This window comes from Ceratosolen solmsi, unplaced genomic scaffold, assembly GCF_000503995.2.
Source record: "Ceratosolen solmsi marchali unplaced genomic scaffold, CerSol_1.0 scaffold53, whole genome shotgun sequence".
In the NCBI taxonomy this organism is placed as follows: Eukaryota; Metazoa; Arthropoda; class Insecta; order Hymenoptera; family Agaonidae; genus Ceratosolen; species Ceratosolen solmsi.
The window spans coordinates 555,633-572,099 of NW_011948441.1; the positions used below are offsets into that span (position 1 = coordinate 555,633).

Here is a 16,467-nt window from a genome sequence, read left to right on the forward strand (position 1 = left end):
AAGTATTTTTTAATTTAATAATTTATTATATTACATTTGAGAAATTGTAGATTAAGATTTTTCTGATTAGTACAATAATTACAATACAACATCGAGTCCGATTTATCTAAAAAGTGTCATTAGAATATTATATTATAATGAAAATAATTAGAATTATTTATTAATGAATAACGGTATCGACATTTTTACGTATTTAACAATTTCTGCATTGGATATTGCTTACATTATAATTTACAATAATTACAAATTACATAATGTGATTAGAATTATGAGGAATTAAAATTTAATATAAAAATTTTATATATTATAGTTATTCTGGACGAATGCAGAGGTGATTGTTTTAACTCGTGCCACTCGATATTTAAAAAAAGCAAGTTAATTTTTTTAAAATTCTACTTTCAATATTTTATATTTTAATGTTCTAATATAAACATAATGAATATTTATTTTAGTTAGTCGTAAATCGAATACGAGTTCAAACAGTTCAACTACAAATGCAATCAATTTTAAACAGACAACACTAAGATTTGATTTAAATTTACCATTGATTGATGATTAAATAAAATTCTAATCTGTGCTTTTGATCAAAGTTGAATAGATATTTATAAATATGGTGTTATAGAATAAGACAAAATATACACAGTTTTATAAAGACAAAAAGTTGAGAAAAATAAAGAATAAAAATTATTTATTATAATTATTATTATAATGTATACAATATATATCCAATTATATTTAATATATAACTATAATACATCAACAGATATTTACATTATGCAAACATCTTTTTTATGTTCAAATGATATGATATATTTACAAAAGCTATTATCCTATTTAAAAGTTTTAAAGTCGTTTATCACTGCGATACCATTTTTATCATCGTTGTTTATATTAATTTATATGTATATGTATGCACCATTACATGTTATATAAAATTGACTCTTCAGCAAAATAAAATATATGAGATGTAAAAAGAAGAACTTTAATAAGACCTAACAAATATAAATCAAAGAAATATGTTATGCATTGACAATACTGTTTTTTAAGCACAGATTTATAAGGGAAAATTAGAAGATTATATAATTAATTTTTATAAAATGAAATGAAACATAATAAATAAAATCACATACAAAAATAATGATTAATTATTTTTATATAATATAAATTTTTATTTGTAAAACAAATAATCCTGTATAAGTTTTTTATTATTTTCTTACTAATTAATGGTGTAAAAATGCTAAATTGGTTTGAAAAAAATCTTACTGTAGAAGTTATGATTTAAAATTAATTCCATCTTTTGCATTATTGTATCTATCTGCTCATTTGTTGAATTGAATATGCAAATATATATATTTGATATATTAATATTATATTAGTTACATAAGTAACTTAATGCAATGTGGCAAAATAAACAATATGAACTAAAGATAAAATTTATGAGATATTTAATTTCGTTATTTGTATGAAGGTAAAATTGATGGTGGACTTATTGATTTTTTTTTGTAATTAATGTTATTATACAAAATATTTAATATGTTTGTATGCACACTCTTTTAATTCATTGTTTATAATCGTCATTAAAAACGAGAGTTATTTAACATAATTATAGTAAGGATTTTATTATTTTCAAAATGTTTTGAGAGAACTATTTAAAGTAATTGCAAATGCGGGCATTATTATGACTAAATGACGTTTTTTTACAAAACTAAAATTTCATCTCTTTCGGTTCAGGAAAACATCTTATAAGACGATTCGTGTGATTAAAAACCCGCGCATCACAATTTTTATGAACTGTAAAGATGTGACATTCTAATGATATATGTAGTATTTTTTTTTAATAAGTTATTACTTACTATAAAACTTGATTCACCAACACATTATTATTTACCAAACACAATCGATATTTTATAGCTAAGATATAGGGGTATAAGAATTATAAATAAATGCCTAATCTTCAATTCGTTTCTTGTGAATATAATCTATAACATTGTTTAACAATTTTATAGCGGTATCTGCCTACTATTATGAATAAAGCAGGGCCGGATTTTTTAATAAGCACATAAGCCTCTTAGTGCTTCATTTTCGTGTTTCCTTAAAAACAATTCATTTTTTTTCATCTTTTATTAAAATTAATTATTCTTTTGTAAATTCATAAAATCTCTATTCTTTTAAAATTCGATTTTCAAATTCACTAAACCCAAAGTATAAGGTTATGTCCGTTGCCACAATAAATAACGGATAGGTTATAGCAGTTTGAAATTAGTTATATTAAGTTTATTTCAAATTAATTCGAATAAAATTAATTCATTTTCATGAGAACGTTGTTGTATTTGGTAAATTATGTTTTTAAATTTTACAGTATTTTTCGTAGAAGAATTGGCACTATTTATGTTTTTATATAATTAAATAATTTGTAAATTTGTTTTGAAATTTTTATTAAAGAAATTATATAATTTAAAAATAGCAAATACGAATATGAAAATGTATTTACAATATAAAAATTTATTGAATAACAATAGTCAGTCAAAATTTCAAAAATTCGTTAAAGATGCAGAAATAGAAGAGGTAAATTAATATAAATTATTTTTGTTTACATTTATATAAATAAACCTATTTATTTATATCTTTTAAGCTCTGCAATATGGTGTTGAAAGTGATTAATACTTCAGAAGTACTAACAATGTTGGACAATATTTTACAAGGTTTTTCTGAACTAGACAGATATCACGATAAAAGACAAAAATTAGTTAAAAAAATATTTGATGCAACTTGTAAAGCCAATGTCAATAGCAAACATGTTGATGCTATTGTTAGTAAAATAGCAGCTAATTTTTCTATGTTCGATAAAGCGCATCTTGTTAATTTAGTAGATTATTTTATTGAGAGAATTAGAAATAATGATGATAGTTTTATGAGGTTATTCGTGTTAAATTATCATGATCATAATATAGTTCTATGGTTGTAAATTATGAGAAGTCTAAAATTAAATAAATATGAATGACTTTATAAAGATTAAAAGTAAATGTACTAAAAAGGGGAATAATCGTTACAGTCATTTTTGGAATTATATTTCATTTATTTAAGCTCTTCTCAAAATATTTTCAACCATTTATGTTTTTTTTCTTATAATTGATAGCTTTATTATCATTTTTAGTTGGAAGGATCTATTACCATTATTATTGGAAAAAATTGAAGAAGAAAAATTTATAAATTACAGAGGAAGTGACGTATCTGGTCAGGAATACAAAATTATTATTATTCGTTCAATATGTGATATTGATTGGGATATTAAAATTTTATCATCGATTGCCAAAATGTTTGTGTATGTACTCATTATTATTTAAAAATATAATTGGTACAATTTAAAAATTTCTAGATATTCAATAAATATATATATTTTCAAAAAATATTCAAGTACAATATCTTAAAAAATTGTAACAACATTATTATATTTATATTATCATATTGAATACGGTTTTTAGTTTTTATATATTTCTTTTTATTAACAATTTATTCTTCAGAGAATTAATTATAGATATAAAAGATAAAGCCATTTGGGAGTTGATAATGAAAGCTTTAACAAGTAAATTAATGACCATAGATTTTAATGAATTACCTCCTTTAGTTCATCAAATATTGAAACTTGGGTATAACGGTAATAGTATTTTATTATTTTCTACATTATCTAAATACTTTGCAAAAGAATATGCTTCCTTGTCTAACAATGCTGATTCTGATGATACTTCCAATTCAATAAGTAAGTAAAATTGTACTCTTCTTAAAAATAATCTATTGAAGATTAATTATAATTTCTAAGAAGTATTTGTTCATTCATTACATAATTTAAAAATCTAATAGTTTAGCTTTATTTTTCATGCAGTACCCAATTTTTGAAAATATAGTTTTTAATTTGTTAATGTATTTGTTTATGCACTAACTAAAAAATTGAAGAAAAAGATAATAAATTTTTAGTACAAAAACACAATCAATATTCCTCAAATTTAGCATATGTAGCATTTTGTTATAATGTTAAAATGCTTTAGTTTCTAGTAAGAATATTTGTAAAGAGTTACAAGAAGTCGAAAGCACAGTACTTTATTACATTCACCAATCCGTTTTGGACAATACGAAAGGTTCACTGGAATATATACGATGTCTCAAATCTATTATTAATGCACCAGAATATGTTTTAGATACTTTTGTAATATCGATATTATTATTAATATCTGATTTGTATGAAGATCAAACATTACAAATTTTGAAATTGGCTTTTTTACGACAAATCCAGGATGAGGAGAATGGTAATCACAGTGCTTGGCTCAGACAAATTTCTTCTAATAAATCATGTGCTTTAGAAACAATTAATAAGGTTATTGAAAACAGGTAAATAAAGTATTATTATCTATTCGATAATTATTAAAATTTGTTTTCACTGTATAGTTTCAACAATGGTAAGAAAGTATTTTTGTAATTTATTTTTAATTTGTATTACATGTACTTCTTAGTAATAAAGATCGTCAATTAATCCTGAAAGGTATGGTGGACTTTGCTTTTATTTTATTAAGCACTGAAAGAAAAGTGGTCGTTGTCAATTACTTACCTTGGTCATATGGTAATAAAATACTCCAAAAAATAGCTAGAAAAAGACATGATGCTGCTGGTACAATTCTTGAACTTTTAGTGGATAAAATAGTTCGATCAGGTTCCAATACCTTTCAATATACAGGTAAATTAAAATTCTAAGTAAAATATAGATTTAGTATTTACTTAATTAAATAGGTATATCAAAACTACTGATTAATCTAATGTGTAAGGATATAATCTATATCAATTTTCAATCTTTAATTGTAATAATAATGATTTATGTACGACAGAATAAGTAATTAATTTTTAAAAATTAGTTAAACTATTATACTATTATTATTATATTATTGTATTATTATCGTATCTTTTATTATAAGATATTTCTTAGTCTGAACATTATTTAAGATATATTAATTAATAAAGTATTAATAATCTAGAAAATTTATAATATTCAATTGTAAATGCAATACAAATATATATAAATTGAAGAATTAGTGTTATTTGGAAAATGAACATTTTTATTTTTGCTTAATTTTATAAATATTCGATGGAAAATGTTTGAAACGATTTGTAAACTTTTTATTTTTATGAACATATTACTGTTTTCACATATTGTTATATAAATAAAAAATAAAAATAAATGATAAAATAATAATTGTAAAAATAGAAATATTGATTTGTAATTAATATTGAGTTACGTTGTATGAATACAACTTGTCTTTTGATACAATTTATGCTATGCATAATTTAGATCTATTTTAATATTATTAAACTTTCATATATAAAATATTAATTATACTAAACAAAGTATATTTTGTTTTTTTAGAAGTAACCAATAGAAACATCTAATACTTTGAACATATATACAATTATATTACACAACATGTATATCTTTTAGATTGCTTGGCTTATATGTGCCGAAGATTAACAATGACAATCCTAGATCACCAAATCTGGATAATGATTCTTTTGGATCAATTACTGGTGATACCGGGTAGTACAGCATCTCAAATTCTCAAAGCCATATTACCATTGATGCGAATATCGAGTACAATTCGAGACAATCTTATTATGATATTACGCAAAGCACTTTACCGGAAAGGTATACATACTCGGCAGATGGCTGTATTTGGATTCTTGCAACTCTTGAAAAATCTTAAACTGAGTACCCTTACTACTCTTAGTCAGTCTGATTCTCTATCATCTTCGAATGTAGCATCTTCGTCGTCATTCTTTACACAGGTATAAACATAAGGTTTTTACACAAGTCTTAATAATAAAATCTGCTTATTAGTGAGTAAGCTTTGTGATTTTCTTGTTTTATTTTAATAATAATTAATAATTAATTCTAATTAAAAAAGAGTATGCTTGTTTTTGCAAATTTATAAGTACAAAATCGATAAAGATGTAATATTAATACATGTAGAAATATTTTTATATCTAGAAAAAAATTTAGGTTTTTATCAAGTATGCTTGTGTTAAAATAAGTTTTTCTCAAAAAATTATCAATTAATACAACATACCATATTATGTTAATGTTATATTTTTATTTTATTTTTTTAGGCTACTTTAGAAAGGTCATCGCAAAGATCAAACCCATGGCATAATACTAGTTTATGTCGTGAAATTCTAGCTATACTAAGTAAATGTTTTACTCATGAAATTGAAGTACGCTCTCATTTATATAAAGGTATACATATACACAGACACGCGTATTATCTTTTGTTTTATTCATACCCTGTGATGGTTTTTGCGTGCGTATATTCGTATGCTTCTATGTTGACTATTCAAATTACAATTTTAACAGCCCCTTCGACGGAGATGGAATGCTTAAATGGCAGCTGGAGTGGGAAAAAGTGTATGAAATGCTTGCAATAAGAAAATGAATTACGATGGTATAATCCATACATAATGTATTCACGTTAAGTTCGTATTAATAAATAGGATAATAATATAACATTTATTTATGTGCATTGCAAAGATAACTTGATAACGACTTTATAAGGAAAAAAATTAATTCATTTACTGCCTTATTGCACTTATTCTTTTTCGCTCATTCTCATGAACTTGATTGCTGATCTACTTTTTGTTTGCTTGAGGTTTTATTTTTCGCTATTGACATAGTATTAATACTTTTCAGCTATATTTTGCGCCGTGAATCATATGTTATAGACATGGGTATATTTTGATTTAAATTTTTTATTTACCATTTTTATAATTTTTAATTAATTTGTGAATTCTTTGTCCTTTTGTATATTTTTATTATTAAGTATTTTTTAAAAAACTAAAAATTTTAAAATATTACATCTTTATATAATAATAAATCATATAAATAATTACTAAAATGTTTAAAAAATTTGTCTTCCATATAATTTGTAAATGGAAGCAATACATTTTTTAACTTAGAATATTTATTTCATTTATTATTTTCATTCAATAGTATAATAATATAATAATAGTAGTATAATTATATTTTTATGAAATTAATTTATGTAGATATTGAGATAAATTCATTTATATATGTTATTATATTAGTCATGTGTGAAATACAATTTAATTACATTTTCCTATGATCTAAATGATTAATATATTTTTCAAATAAAATATATTAAATCATTTTATCATTCTATAAATGTGATAACTGTGACCACTTGATTAAAACTTTATTCTTACATTAAAAGGCTATTTATTTATTATTTAGAGCTATATTACGGTGTTGTAAAAAATCAAGAATTGACGGAATATGTAATAGAGATGTTACTGGAGCATTTTTTCCAATATTACGAAAAAGATGAAAAGATCGTACCACCATTATACTTTGAGAAATGCAGCTCCGATCAAGGCCTTAATGTAATTTATCAGGAGCCATTGCCAGATTTAATATGTGCTTTACAAAAAATTTATCTTAAAGTAGCTTTAAAAGACTCATCAAAGATCGACCAATTGGCGGAAATACTTGAATCACTTTGTAAAAGAATGGCTCAAACGGATGTAGAACATATGAGTATTGTATGCTATTTTTACTTTTTTTACCAATAATACTTGCGTCTCTTTTACAAAAAATATTAGTCCGTTAAATTTAATAGCTATAGTACCTAATTAAGTTTTAAATTATATTTTTATAATTGTAAATTAAACAATAATTTTAATGATTTTTATAATTTTCCATAAAATTTTGTTTGAATAATTCAGTTCTGCCCTTTGTCCCTTTGTAATAGCAATTACATAAATATTAGATTATTTATTTCTTAATAAACATTTTGTATGCAGGATGAGGACATCGATATACTCGATAACAGTTCCAAAGCACAACAGAAATTATTGAATATTAAGATAGCAATTTCAGTATATGAGACTTTAATAGCTTATAAGATTGCTTCCTGGTCCTTAAATAGTTTAGAAGTTGGTCAGAGTATTATTAGTCTTTTTAAGGGTTACACTAGGCTCACCGAATATCTGAAAAATCTTAGTAAATCAAGGAAGGGCGGTGGAAAAGGTAAAAAGGATAAAAGTAAAGATGGTAACGATACCACCATTAAGAAATCCGGACGTATGAACACTATAAAGTTACCAAACACAGTTATGAGCTTCGAAACAATATCAAAAAGTATAGTTCTGCTGTATAAGTGAGTTTCCAACTTTCGTATATTTCATTTAATATTAACGTGCTATATATCAATATTGGATATTCATAATGCTTTTAATGATTTTAAATTGAATTAAATGTTGTGTGTCATTTTTCATCCGTTAATTATAAATTTTTAAATATAATAATATTAATATATTGTGCATATTACTTACTTTGTAGAATTAATTCAGTATCTCGGCCCGACAAATTTAATTCCGCACTCAGCATTCCTTATTATTCAAATTAATTTATTAATTTAATAATTATGCAATATAAATATATATTGTATAAGATATTATTAGTATAAAGCTTCTATTAATTTTTATTAAAATATTCGCGCCTTTTATTCATTTGTAGTCAATCAAATTCTTGGGCAACATCAGAACAGACAAGCGATGTGAGAGGCCGCATGGAATTTCATATTTACATTTTGCAAACGTGTCTACAATTGTTGCAAAATGTAGAAAAATTAAAAGACCAAGAATTACAAAACTGTTTAGAGCTAAATAAACGGCATTTCCTTCTTATTGGAGAGTAAGTCTTAAATTACTAGTAACAAATTAGTTAACTAGTAAATAGCAATTAACGTGCAAACAAATTTTGTAGTATTAAATTATATAAAATGTAATTTAAATATTTTTAAATATATTCTTAGATATGTCTATTTTTCAAATATGCAAAAATTTTAAAATGTCAAAAATTCCACAGTTGAATAATTCCTTAAAAAATACTACAATATACGTATATTTTGTTATAGAACATTATACAAATATATGATTTCTGATTTAAAATCAGTAAGTTCATTTCACGAACTTATTGCCACCTTGGGAACAGAGTGTTTTAAAGAATTGTGCAATATTATGTGCACATATAATGCAGATGCGTTACCAGCTTTCATTGAAGCAATTTGTAAGTTCAATTTTCTAAACAAAAAGGATCAATTAAAATTAAAAAATTTTCATAATAAATAATTTTATTTTGAAAATCAATGAAAATAGTTATATTTTCATGTATTGTTTATTTTTTAAAAGTTACAACAATTACAAATATTAAAAATGGATTTACTTTAATTAACTGCTTCTACAATTTAGTATTACAATTTATTTCTAATAAGAACTCTTTAAAAATAGAATTTTTATTATTTATTATGTAAAATAAACATTAATTACTTAAAAACTTGAACATTACATTACTAATAAAATTAGGATAAAGGATAAAAAATTAGGTAATCAGGATAAAGTAATCATTGCAATTTTAAGTTAAGTTTCTTAATTATATATTTTATTGATTACGAAAATGAAAAAATTGAATATAGAATTTAGCAAATTTAATAAAAAAAAAAAATATATATATATCCTTAAGGTGGTGTCAATGTTTCTCGAGGTCTTTCAAGTCAACTGCAAGAATTTATTTTATTATTCAAAGATATTTTTATACTAAGCCTCGATGAAGAAATCGCTGGAAATATAGAAACACAAAATATTCCACTGTATTTAATAGAAACAATTTTCAAATTCGTAGAAAAAATAACTTTCAATGAAATAAAAGTTAATGAGGTACCTTTTTCAAAGTTTAAAAATAATCAGAAAATAATCAGAATAGGTATTATTTTAGTTAATGATTTTAGAGTTTCAATTGGCTCAATAATATAGCCGAAAATCAAAAACAAATTGATGTTCAAGTAGCTTCATTGATTGTACAACTAATGATTTTGGTAGATGAACAAAATATTGAATACAGTGAAACTATTCAAGATCTTTGCGCCGAGCTTTTTCCAATCTTAGGAAGAATCGATAAGGTAACATATTTTAATAATTAACTTAATATAAAATAGATATTTATAAATGATATCGTAGTAGTAAGTAATAGAAAATAAAACCAATTTCATAATATTTTAGCTAATTATTGTAACTAATTGTTTATATAATTTAAAATAGAAAAACAAGATCTATTATTCTAAAGTTATGAACTTCAATAGTTTTTAATGCAGTTAATTTTAAGTTAAAATATTTAATAAATTAAGTTTTTTTTTAATTGAAAGGAATATAAATTATAATTAATTAAGAGTTTAAATAGTATTTTGAAGAGTGATTTCGAGTCCAGATTCTATCAACGGATATTATATATGTTGTTTTTTTAAATTGCACATTTATTCAAATCAAAATTTATATTAAATAATAGATTGCATTTTATTCCATATATAACATTCCCGAATATAATTAGAAAGACTAAGTAATTTTAAAAATTACAAGATTCAAACCATTAATAGCAGGACTAGCATAGTTGTCAACGAAAACATCTATATCTCAGGGCGTCTGTATAACTAAAATAATTCGTAAATGAAGATAATACTAATGAAATACAATGTTTTAATATTTCGATGTGCGATCACTTTTTGGTTTCCACTCATTTTAATTTTGTAAGATGCTAAATTATAATAATTGAATTATGTATAGTTTACGTTTCTCAATAAAAAATACAGATATTATAATAATGTAAATTTTCTTACGAAATTACTAGTGCGAGATATAATATTTATAAATTCGAAATTAGACTAAAAGGATTAATGTAGATTTAAACAAATTTTATTAAGGATAGAAACAATTAATAGAAAATAATTAAAAATAATTATTAATACATAAGTTTTATTCATAATTATAAATATTAATGGCTTACATAATATTTTAAACAACGTATAAATAATAGCACAAACCATACCATTCTAAAATTATTGTAAAGACTGATGTTTTATATGGGCTGATTAGATATCTAAATAACAAAAATGGTTTTCGATTAAAGTATGCATAGACAATAACATCTATGTACTATTTACTTATTTTAGATTGAAGTTAGTGCAACAAGAAAATTCCAAATTATTAATGAGGCAAATGTTTACCCAATTTTTATTATTATAAACAAAGTACTTTCATCCAAACTACAAAATATTAATTGGTTATTGTGTAGGCTAAATGCCGAATATATTGCAATAAATAGTCTCCAATTGGACAGTGAATTTAGTAAGTTTTGCATTTTTTTTTAATAATATAATTTAAAATATAATAATAAAATAATTTTATTAATGAATAAATTATTTAGTAATTAATTTTTATTTTCATATAACAAAAATAATATAAAATAATTTTTACACCTGCTTCTTATTCAATTAATGTCTGAGTAATTACAAAAAGCATGTCGAGAATTCATTTTATAAAATTACAATATACATTAATAAAAACATATTTTACAATTCTTTACAATATAAAATTTTATATCTATAATTTAATACTTTTATAATAAATCTTAGAACAAAAGCTAATAAAAAGTAAAGAACAAGCTTTATGCCGACAATTTACATTCATTCTTGGTATATTTGAGATACTGACCAATATAAAAATTGCTCCTGGACAAGCTTCAGAAATTCTTTTTAAAAATTTACAAAAAGTTTATAACTTTGCTTGTTCTTTAGCAAAATATTTTAGGAAAAAGTCGAGTGCGACAAATCCAGCTTTTCAATCAGTCAAGTAAGACATGTAAATTTGAAATTAATAAATATCTTATTCAATATCATTGATTTGTTATAAAATATTATATTATATTTTTATACGATTGTATTATACAGATTTATACCAGTAATTCAAGGAGCGGGAAATGCTTTGAAAGAATCTATAACTGAATTAATTTTGCACATCGAGGTAATTATAATGATACGAAGATAATTTATTTATTTTGTATTTTTCAAAATAAAACTTTACAAACATCTAATTATGTTGAATATTTATTTATATATGACAATAATAGATAAAAAATAAGATTAAAAATAAATTTTTTAAAAACATTTGTATTTAAGTATAATTAAAAGAAAAATTTTCTAGTCAACTCAAAGTAGTGGGAAATCAAATGACGTCTACGTTCAACGTAATAAAATTTTAAAAGAAGTAATGGTGATACCTGGTGTTGTACAGGCTATAGACATGTTTGATAAAGAAATTGCATTATTAACAAAGAAAACTGGAGTGAGTACATAAAATTAAATAATATATAAAAAAAATATATATTTTAAAATTTATCATTTTTTTTTTATTATAAAATTGATTTATATTTCTACATCACATACGTTTCAGTAGTATTTTATTAGGTGTCCATCATTTTCCAAAATTGTAGTATACGTAATGTAATTATGAACCTCACAGGTTTTGAAACCTGTTCCAAATATAAATGATTATTTTATTGATAAATGTATTTTTAAATAATAAAAAAATATATATTTCGTAATAATAGAATAATTTAATTTATAATTTTTATTTTACAGATAGATTTGATGAAATATATTAAATATGACGTTATCAGAGACTTTAGAATACAAAATACTCAGTTGATGGAGAATTTAGAGAAAATGAACGTTAGCCTTGTATGTTCTGATTAAATTAAATCGATATTAGAAAAAATAATAGAATAAAAAACGCTTATTTGAATATAATTATTTATTTTAGGTAATAACTCAATCTGCTAGAGATAATAAAAGCAACGATGTCGGGAGTGAGAGTAGTGACGATCAAACTGAAACCAAAGCAACCCCTGTTAAAAGACAACGCACTAAATAAATAAAAATAACAATTTAATAGATAATGAATTATGATTGTATATTATTCAATTGTACAACATTACTTTAATAATTATTAAGTGATGAATTAATTTATTTTAATTTAATTTTGATAATTTAAGAAATATTTATATTTTATTAATAAAAATAATTAAAATTTATATACAATATAGTTTTCTGTTTATAGAATGAAATAACTTATATTGGAACATTAATATTTTTCTATTAATTTTTACAAAGTTTTATATAATCATAGGTGTTTTTATCTGAAATACTTTCTTTTTTTTTTCATTATGACATTCGTTATGTACTTAAAATTCGAGTATCTCTTATGTATAATAGATTCTATTGATTTAATATAATTTTAATATCATTCAAATAAATAAGATTTGACAGAAATTAAATCATTTAATTAAGGGACAACTCCAAGAAGTAGTGTATTTTATTAATTATTGACTCTACATTCTATACGAAAATATATTCATATGGCTTATTTAATATATTAATTTAATATAATAATTGAAACAATAATTTTATATTAATTTGTTTATTTATGAAACATTATTCCATCAAATATTACCATTTTTATAACTTACATGATTAAAATTATAAAAGAAAATCAATAAATAAACAATATTATATATATTAATTTTTAAATATTAATCAGTAAACTTTATGTATTTCAAAGAATTTACACAATTTAACAATTTAAGTTTCGATTAGAATATTATAAACTTAGAAAATTAATTAAAAGGTTTCATGTTTATTTATAATTGAAGTAGTATTCAAATAATTACAGTTTTTATTATTATTAAATTAATATCAAATTTATCTAGAAAGTGTTCATTAGTTCCTTTTTACTGAATTTTGAATGAATTGAATAATTAAATTATTTATAGATTTCATATTTATAATACATTCTGAAGTCGTCTAAATATTAATATATTTCTGATTTATTTAAAACTTAGAATTTACATGATATTATATATAAATAGTTCTATTGCGCTTTCTATAATGTGATTGCCTTAACATATATTAACGAATAGATTATACAAGCATGTTTAGCCTTTTTTTTCAAAGCTCTAACGATTATATTTAACTTTATATATTATACATTTATATATTTATTAATGTTTTTCAATTTTATATGCATCTGAAAAGCGATTGTTAAGGTGGACATGTTATAGAATTTTAACATTTATTTAATTTTAGTTAAAATGATTATATTTTAGTTATATTTTAGTAATTTGTTTATGTTAAAAACAGTTTTCCTAATTACCTTTATTAAGATATAGATTACTTGGATTGAAAAATTATTTAAATGAAAACTTTTTTAAGTATTATATTATCTCGAGTTTGAACCCAAGGTGATCATAAGATAAAACATCTAATCACACCATTATTGACCGAGAAATAATTTTTTGTTGTTTATTTTAAGATTCAATATTATATGCACTTTTTATAGAAAATTAAACAACAAAAAAAAGGTAATTAAAAATATAATTTTTCATTTAGGAATTCTCTTCTACTTAGAATCAAGTATTTTGTTAAATAATTTTTATGTAAAATATCTTTTGTATATCCAACTTGTGATAGAAATATGAAAAAAAGATATAATTGGAATAGAATGCTGCATTGTTTGCAAATCGAAATTCATTTAATTATTTAAAATAAATTAGAATGTTACATAATCTGTTTCTTACAATAATTCCTTGCAATTCAATATGATGCTACATACGAGTTTATATTGATAATAGCCTCTACGTTGGAATAAAATTCAATTTTCAACTACTAAACTTATTTATTGTTTATTGATAATTTAATAATGATTCAATTTGGTTATATGACATTTAAAAATATTCAAGTATCAATGAAATATTGTAAGCCATTACAACTATGATAAAGCATTTTATTGTCTACATAATTATACTAATATATTTCACAAATAATACTTATGCTACAAGTATGACAAAATTAAAATAATTTTTAAATTGAAATAATTTTAAAAAGTTTATAATTGATGTGACTTTTCTGGCTATATATTTAAACATTTATTATTGGAAAACTTGCTATAAAAATAAATAAAAAAAAAAACGAAAAAAAAGTTCAATAGGACTTATGTACAATTGTATGTAGGCAAACAATTGATTACAATTTTATTTCATTAAATTCATACTCCTGAATGGCTTTTGGCTGCCTTGTTGCAATTAAAAATTAAGCTAGTCGTCTCGATGGAAAATTACCTAGGACTTAGTTATTTCAATGCGTTTTATAAATTATTAGAAGTCTGCGATGTAGCTTATTGACATGTGTTTATTATTCAAGCGCGAGAGACAATAACGAATAATCGTTCCCATTTAAATTTATAGGTTACAGAAATTGATGTGCGCACACTTCCCGAAACTGCCTAAAATTTGAATGAAACATCACGATATCATCATTAAGAAGACCCTGGGAAAACAAAATGCTTTATTTCCCTCCTCTCCATCTCGCTGCAACCCAGTTGTCATAATCGAGAATTCGCACAGTAGTAGCAGCAGCAGTAGCAGTCCACGAAAGGCCGCATAATGTAACAAACTTTCGCTTTCGCCTAATCAAATAATTCAAAGTGGCGCGCGGGCACTTTCGCCTACCCCCGCAAACCACAGCGGCGTAACAACCAAGCGAAAGTCTATCGCCAATGTTAATGCTGAATCATATGCGGCGCGAGGCACTTTTTCCTCATCCTCGCTCGCACGTGCGCTCAAACGTCCTTTCCCCCCTACTCCAAATATCCAACCATCAGCATCCTGTAAAATTAAAAATTTGGAGCTTCGAATACCCCGAGCATATCGAACATGCATTATAGAGGAGAAGTAATCGTATAAGTAATCTCGAGACTCTCGGTGCCGCGCGTTCCCCGCACTCGACCGCGCGCATACGCACACACCGACAGACACAGATGCAGACAGTGTCGCGCGCGGCCGAGGTTACAAATAAAGAGTCGCTCGCGGCGACGGGGCGAAGTAGTCGTCGCGCCGTCTCCGTGGTCTGAGCACGCGCGTATACGTATTATGGCGCAGCATGCGAGCCGCCGCTCAGCGAGTTCGCCGGTCAACGCTTACGTCCTCTTCGTCGCTTGGCTAGTGATCTTGTACATCGTGGGCTTGGTCGAGGCGGAGCCGCGCATCGCTCGACTCCACGGGCGGGACCTGCTCGAGCTTTCGAGTAGCGGTGTCCTCGGCCGAAGTCCCCAGGTGGTGGGCTGGAGCTACGGCCGGGAGTGTAGTAGGGGGGCCCGGGTTCTACGGCGCTTGGAGGTTTCGGCGATCGGCTCCGACGTTCACCTGTATCAGATCGCTGGGGTTCTCGCCCCCGAGACCACTGGCATGTATCTCTGCATGGCTGGGGAGTCCAGTGGAGTCTGGGTACAGCTGGAGCAGGAGTGAGTGTAGATTGTTGTTTTTGTGCGTTGGGGCGGGAGGGGCTAATCATGCCCATCCCGCTGTACGGATGGGCTACAACTTTGAACGATGACGGATTCTTTGGTTTATGGAGCAAATGTTAATTAATGACTCGCGGCCGTCGCTTTTTAATTAACGAGCTAGCTGTAAAGGATCCACACTATTAGAGTGTCCTTTGACTTTTGATTGGATTTAGCCGCATTCATGGGGAG

General features: G+C 24.8%; 2 protein-coding genes across 3 annotated transcripts in view; both read left to right on the plus strand.

Annotated features, from left to right (window-relative positions):
* Positions 1-2,481: 2,481 nt before the first annotated feature.
* FANCI (Fanconi anemia complementation group I) lies at positions 2,482-12,843 on the plus strand. Its single transcript, XM_011503870.1, has 20 exons — positions 2,482-2,565; positions 2,633-2,916; positions 3,155-3,322; positions 3,522-3,757; positions 4,044-4,383; positions 4,506-4,726; positions 5,483-5,826; positions 6,148-6,274; positions 7,286-7,593; positions 7,855-8,210; positions 8,570-8,746; positions 8,970-9,121; positions 9,575-9,768; positions 9,840-10,010; positions 11,055-11,229; positions 11,517-11,733; positions 11,832-11,904; positions 12,085-12,225; positions 12,522-12,620; positions 12,703-12,843. Exons 1-20 carry the CDS (start codon positions 2,482-2,484, stop codon positions 12,811-12,813), a joined length of 3,978 nt encoding a protein of 1,325 aa, XP_011502172.1. The 3' UTR covers positions 12,814-12,843.
* A 2,998-nt stretch (positions 12,844-15,841) lies between these two features.
* Positions 15,842-16,467, plus strand: part of uex (metal transporter uex) — a 33,811-nt gene continuing 33,185 nt past the window's right edge. For both annotated transcript variants that reach the window (XM_011503871.1, XM_011503872.1), the window contains exon 1: positions 15,842-16,236. In XM_011503871.1, the coding sequence (XP_011502173.1) occupies positions 15,866-16,236 (371 nt within the window). In that variant the 5' untranslated portion in view covers positions 15,842-15,865. The remainder of the gene's footprint in view (positions 16,237-16,467) is intronic.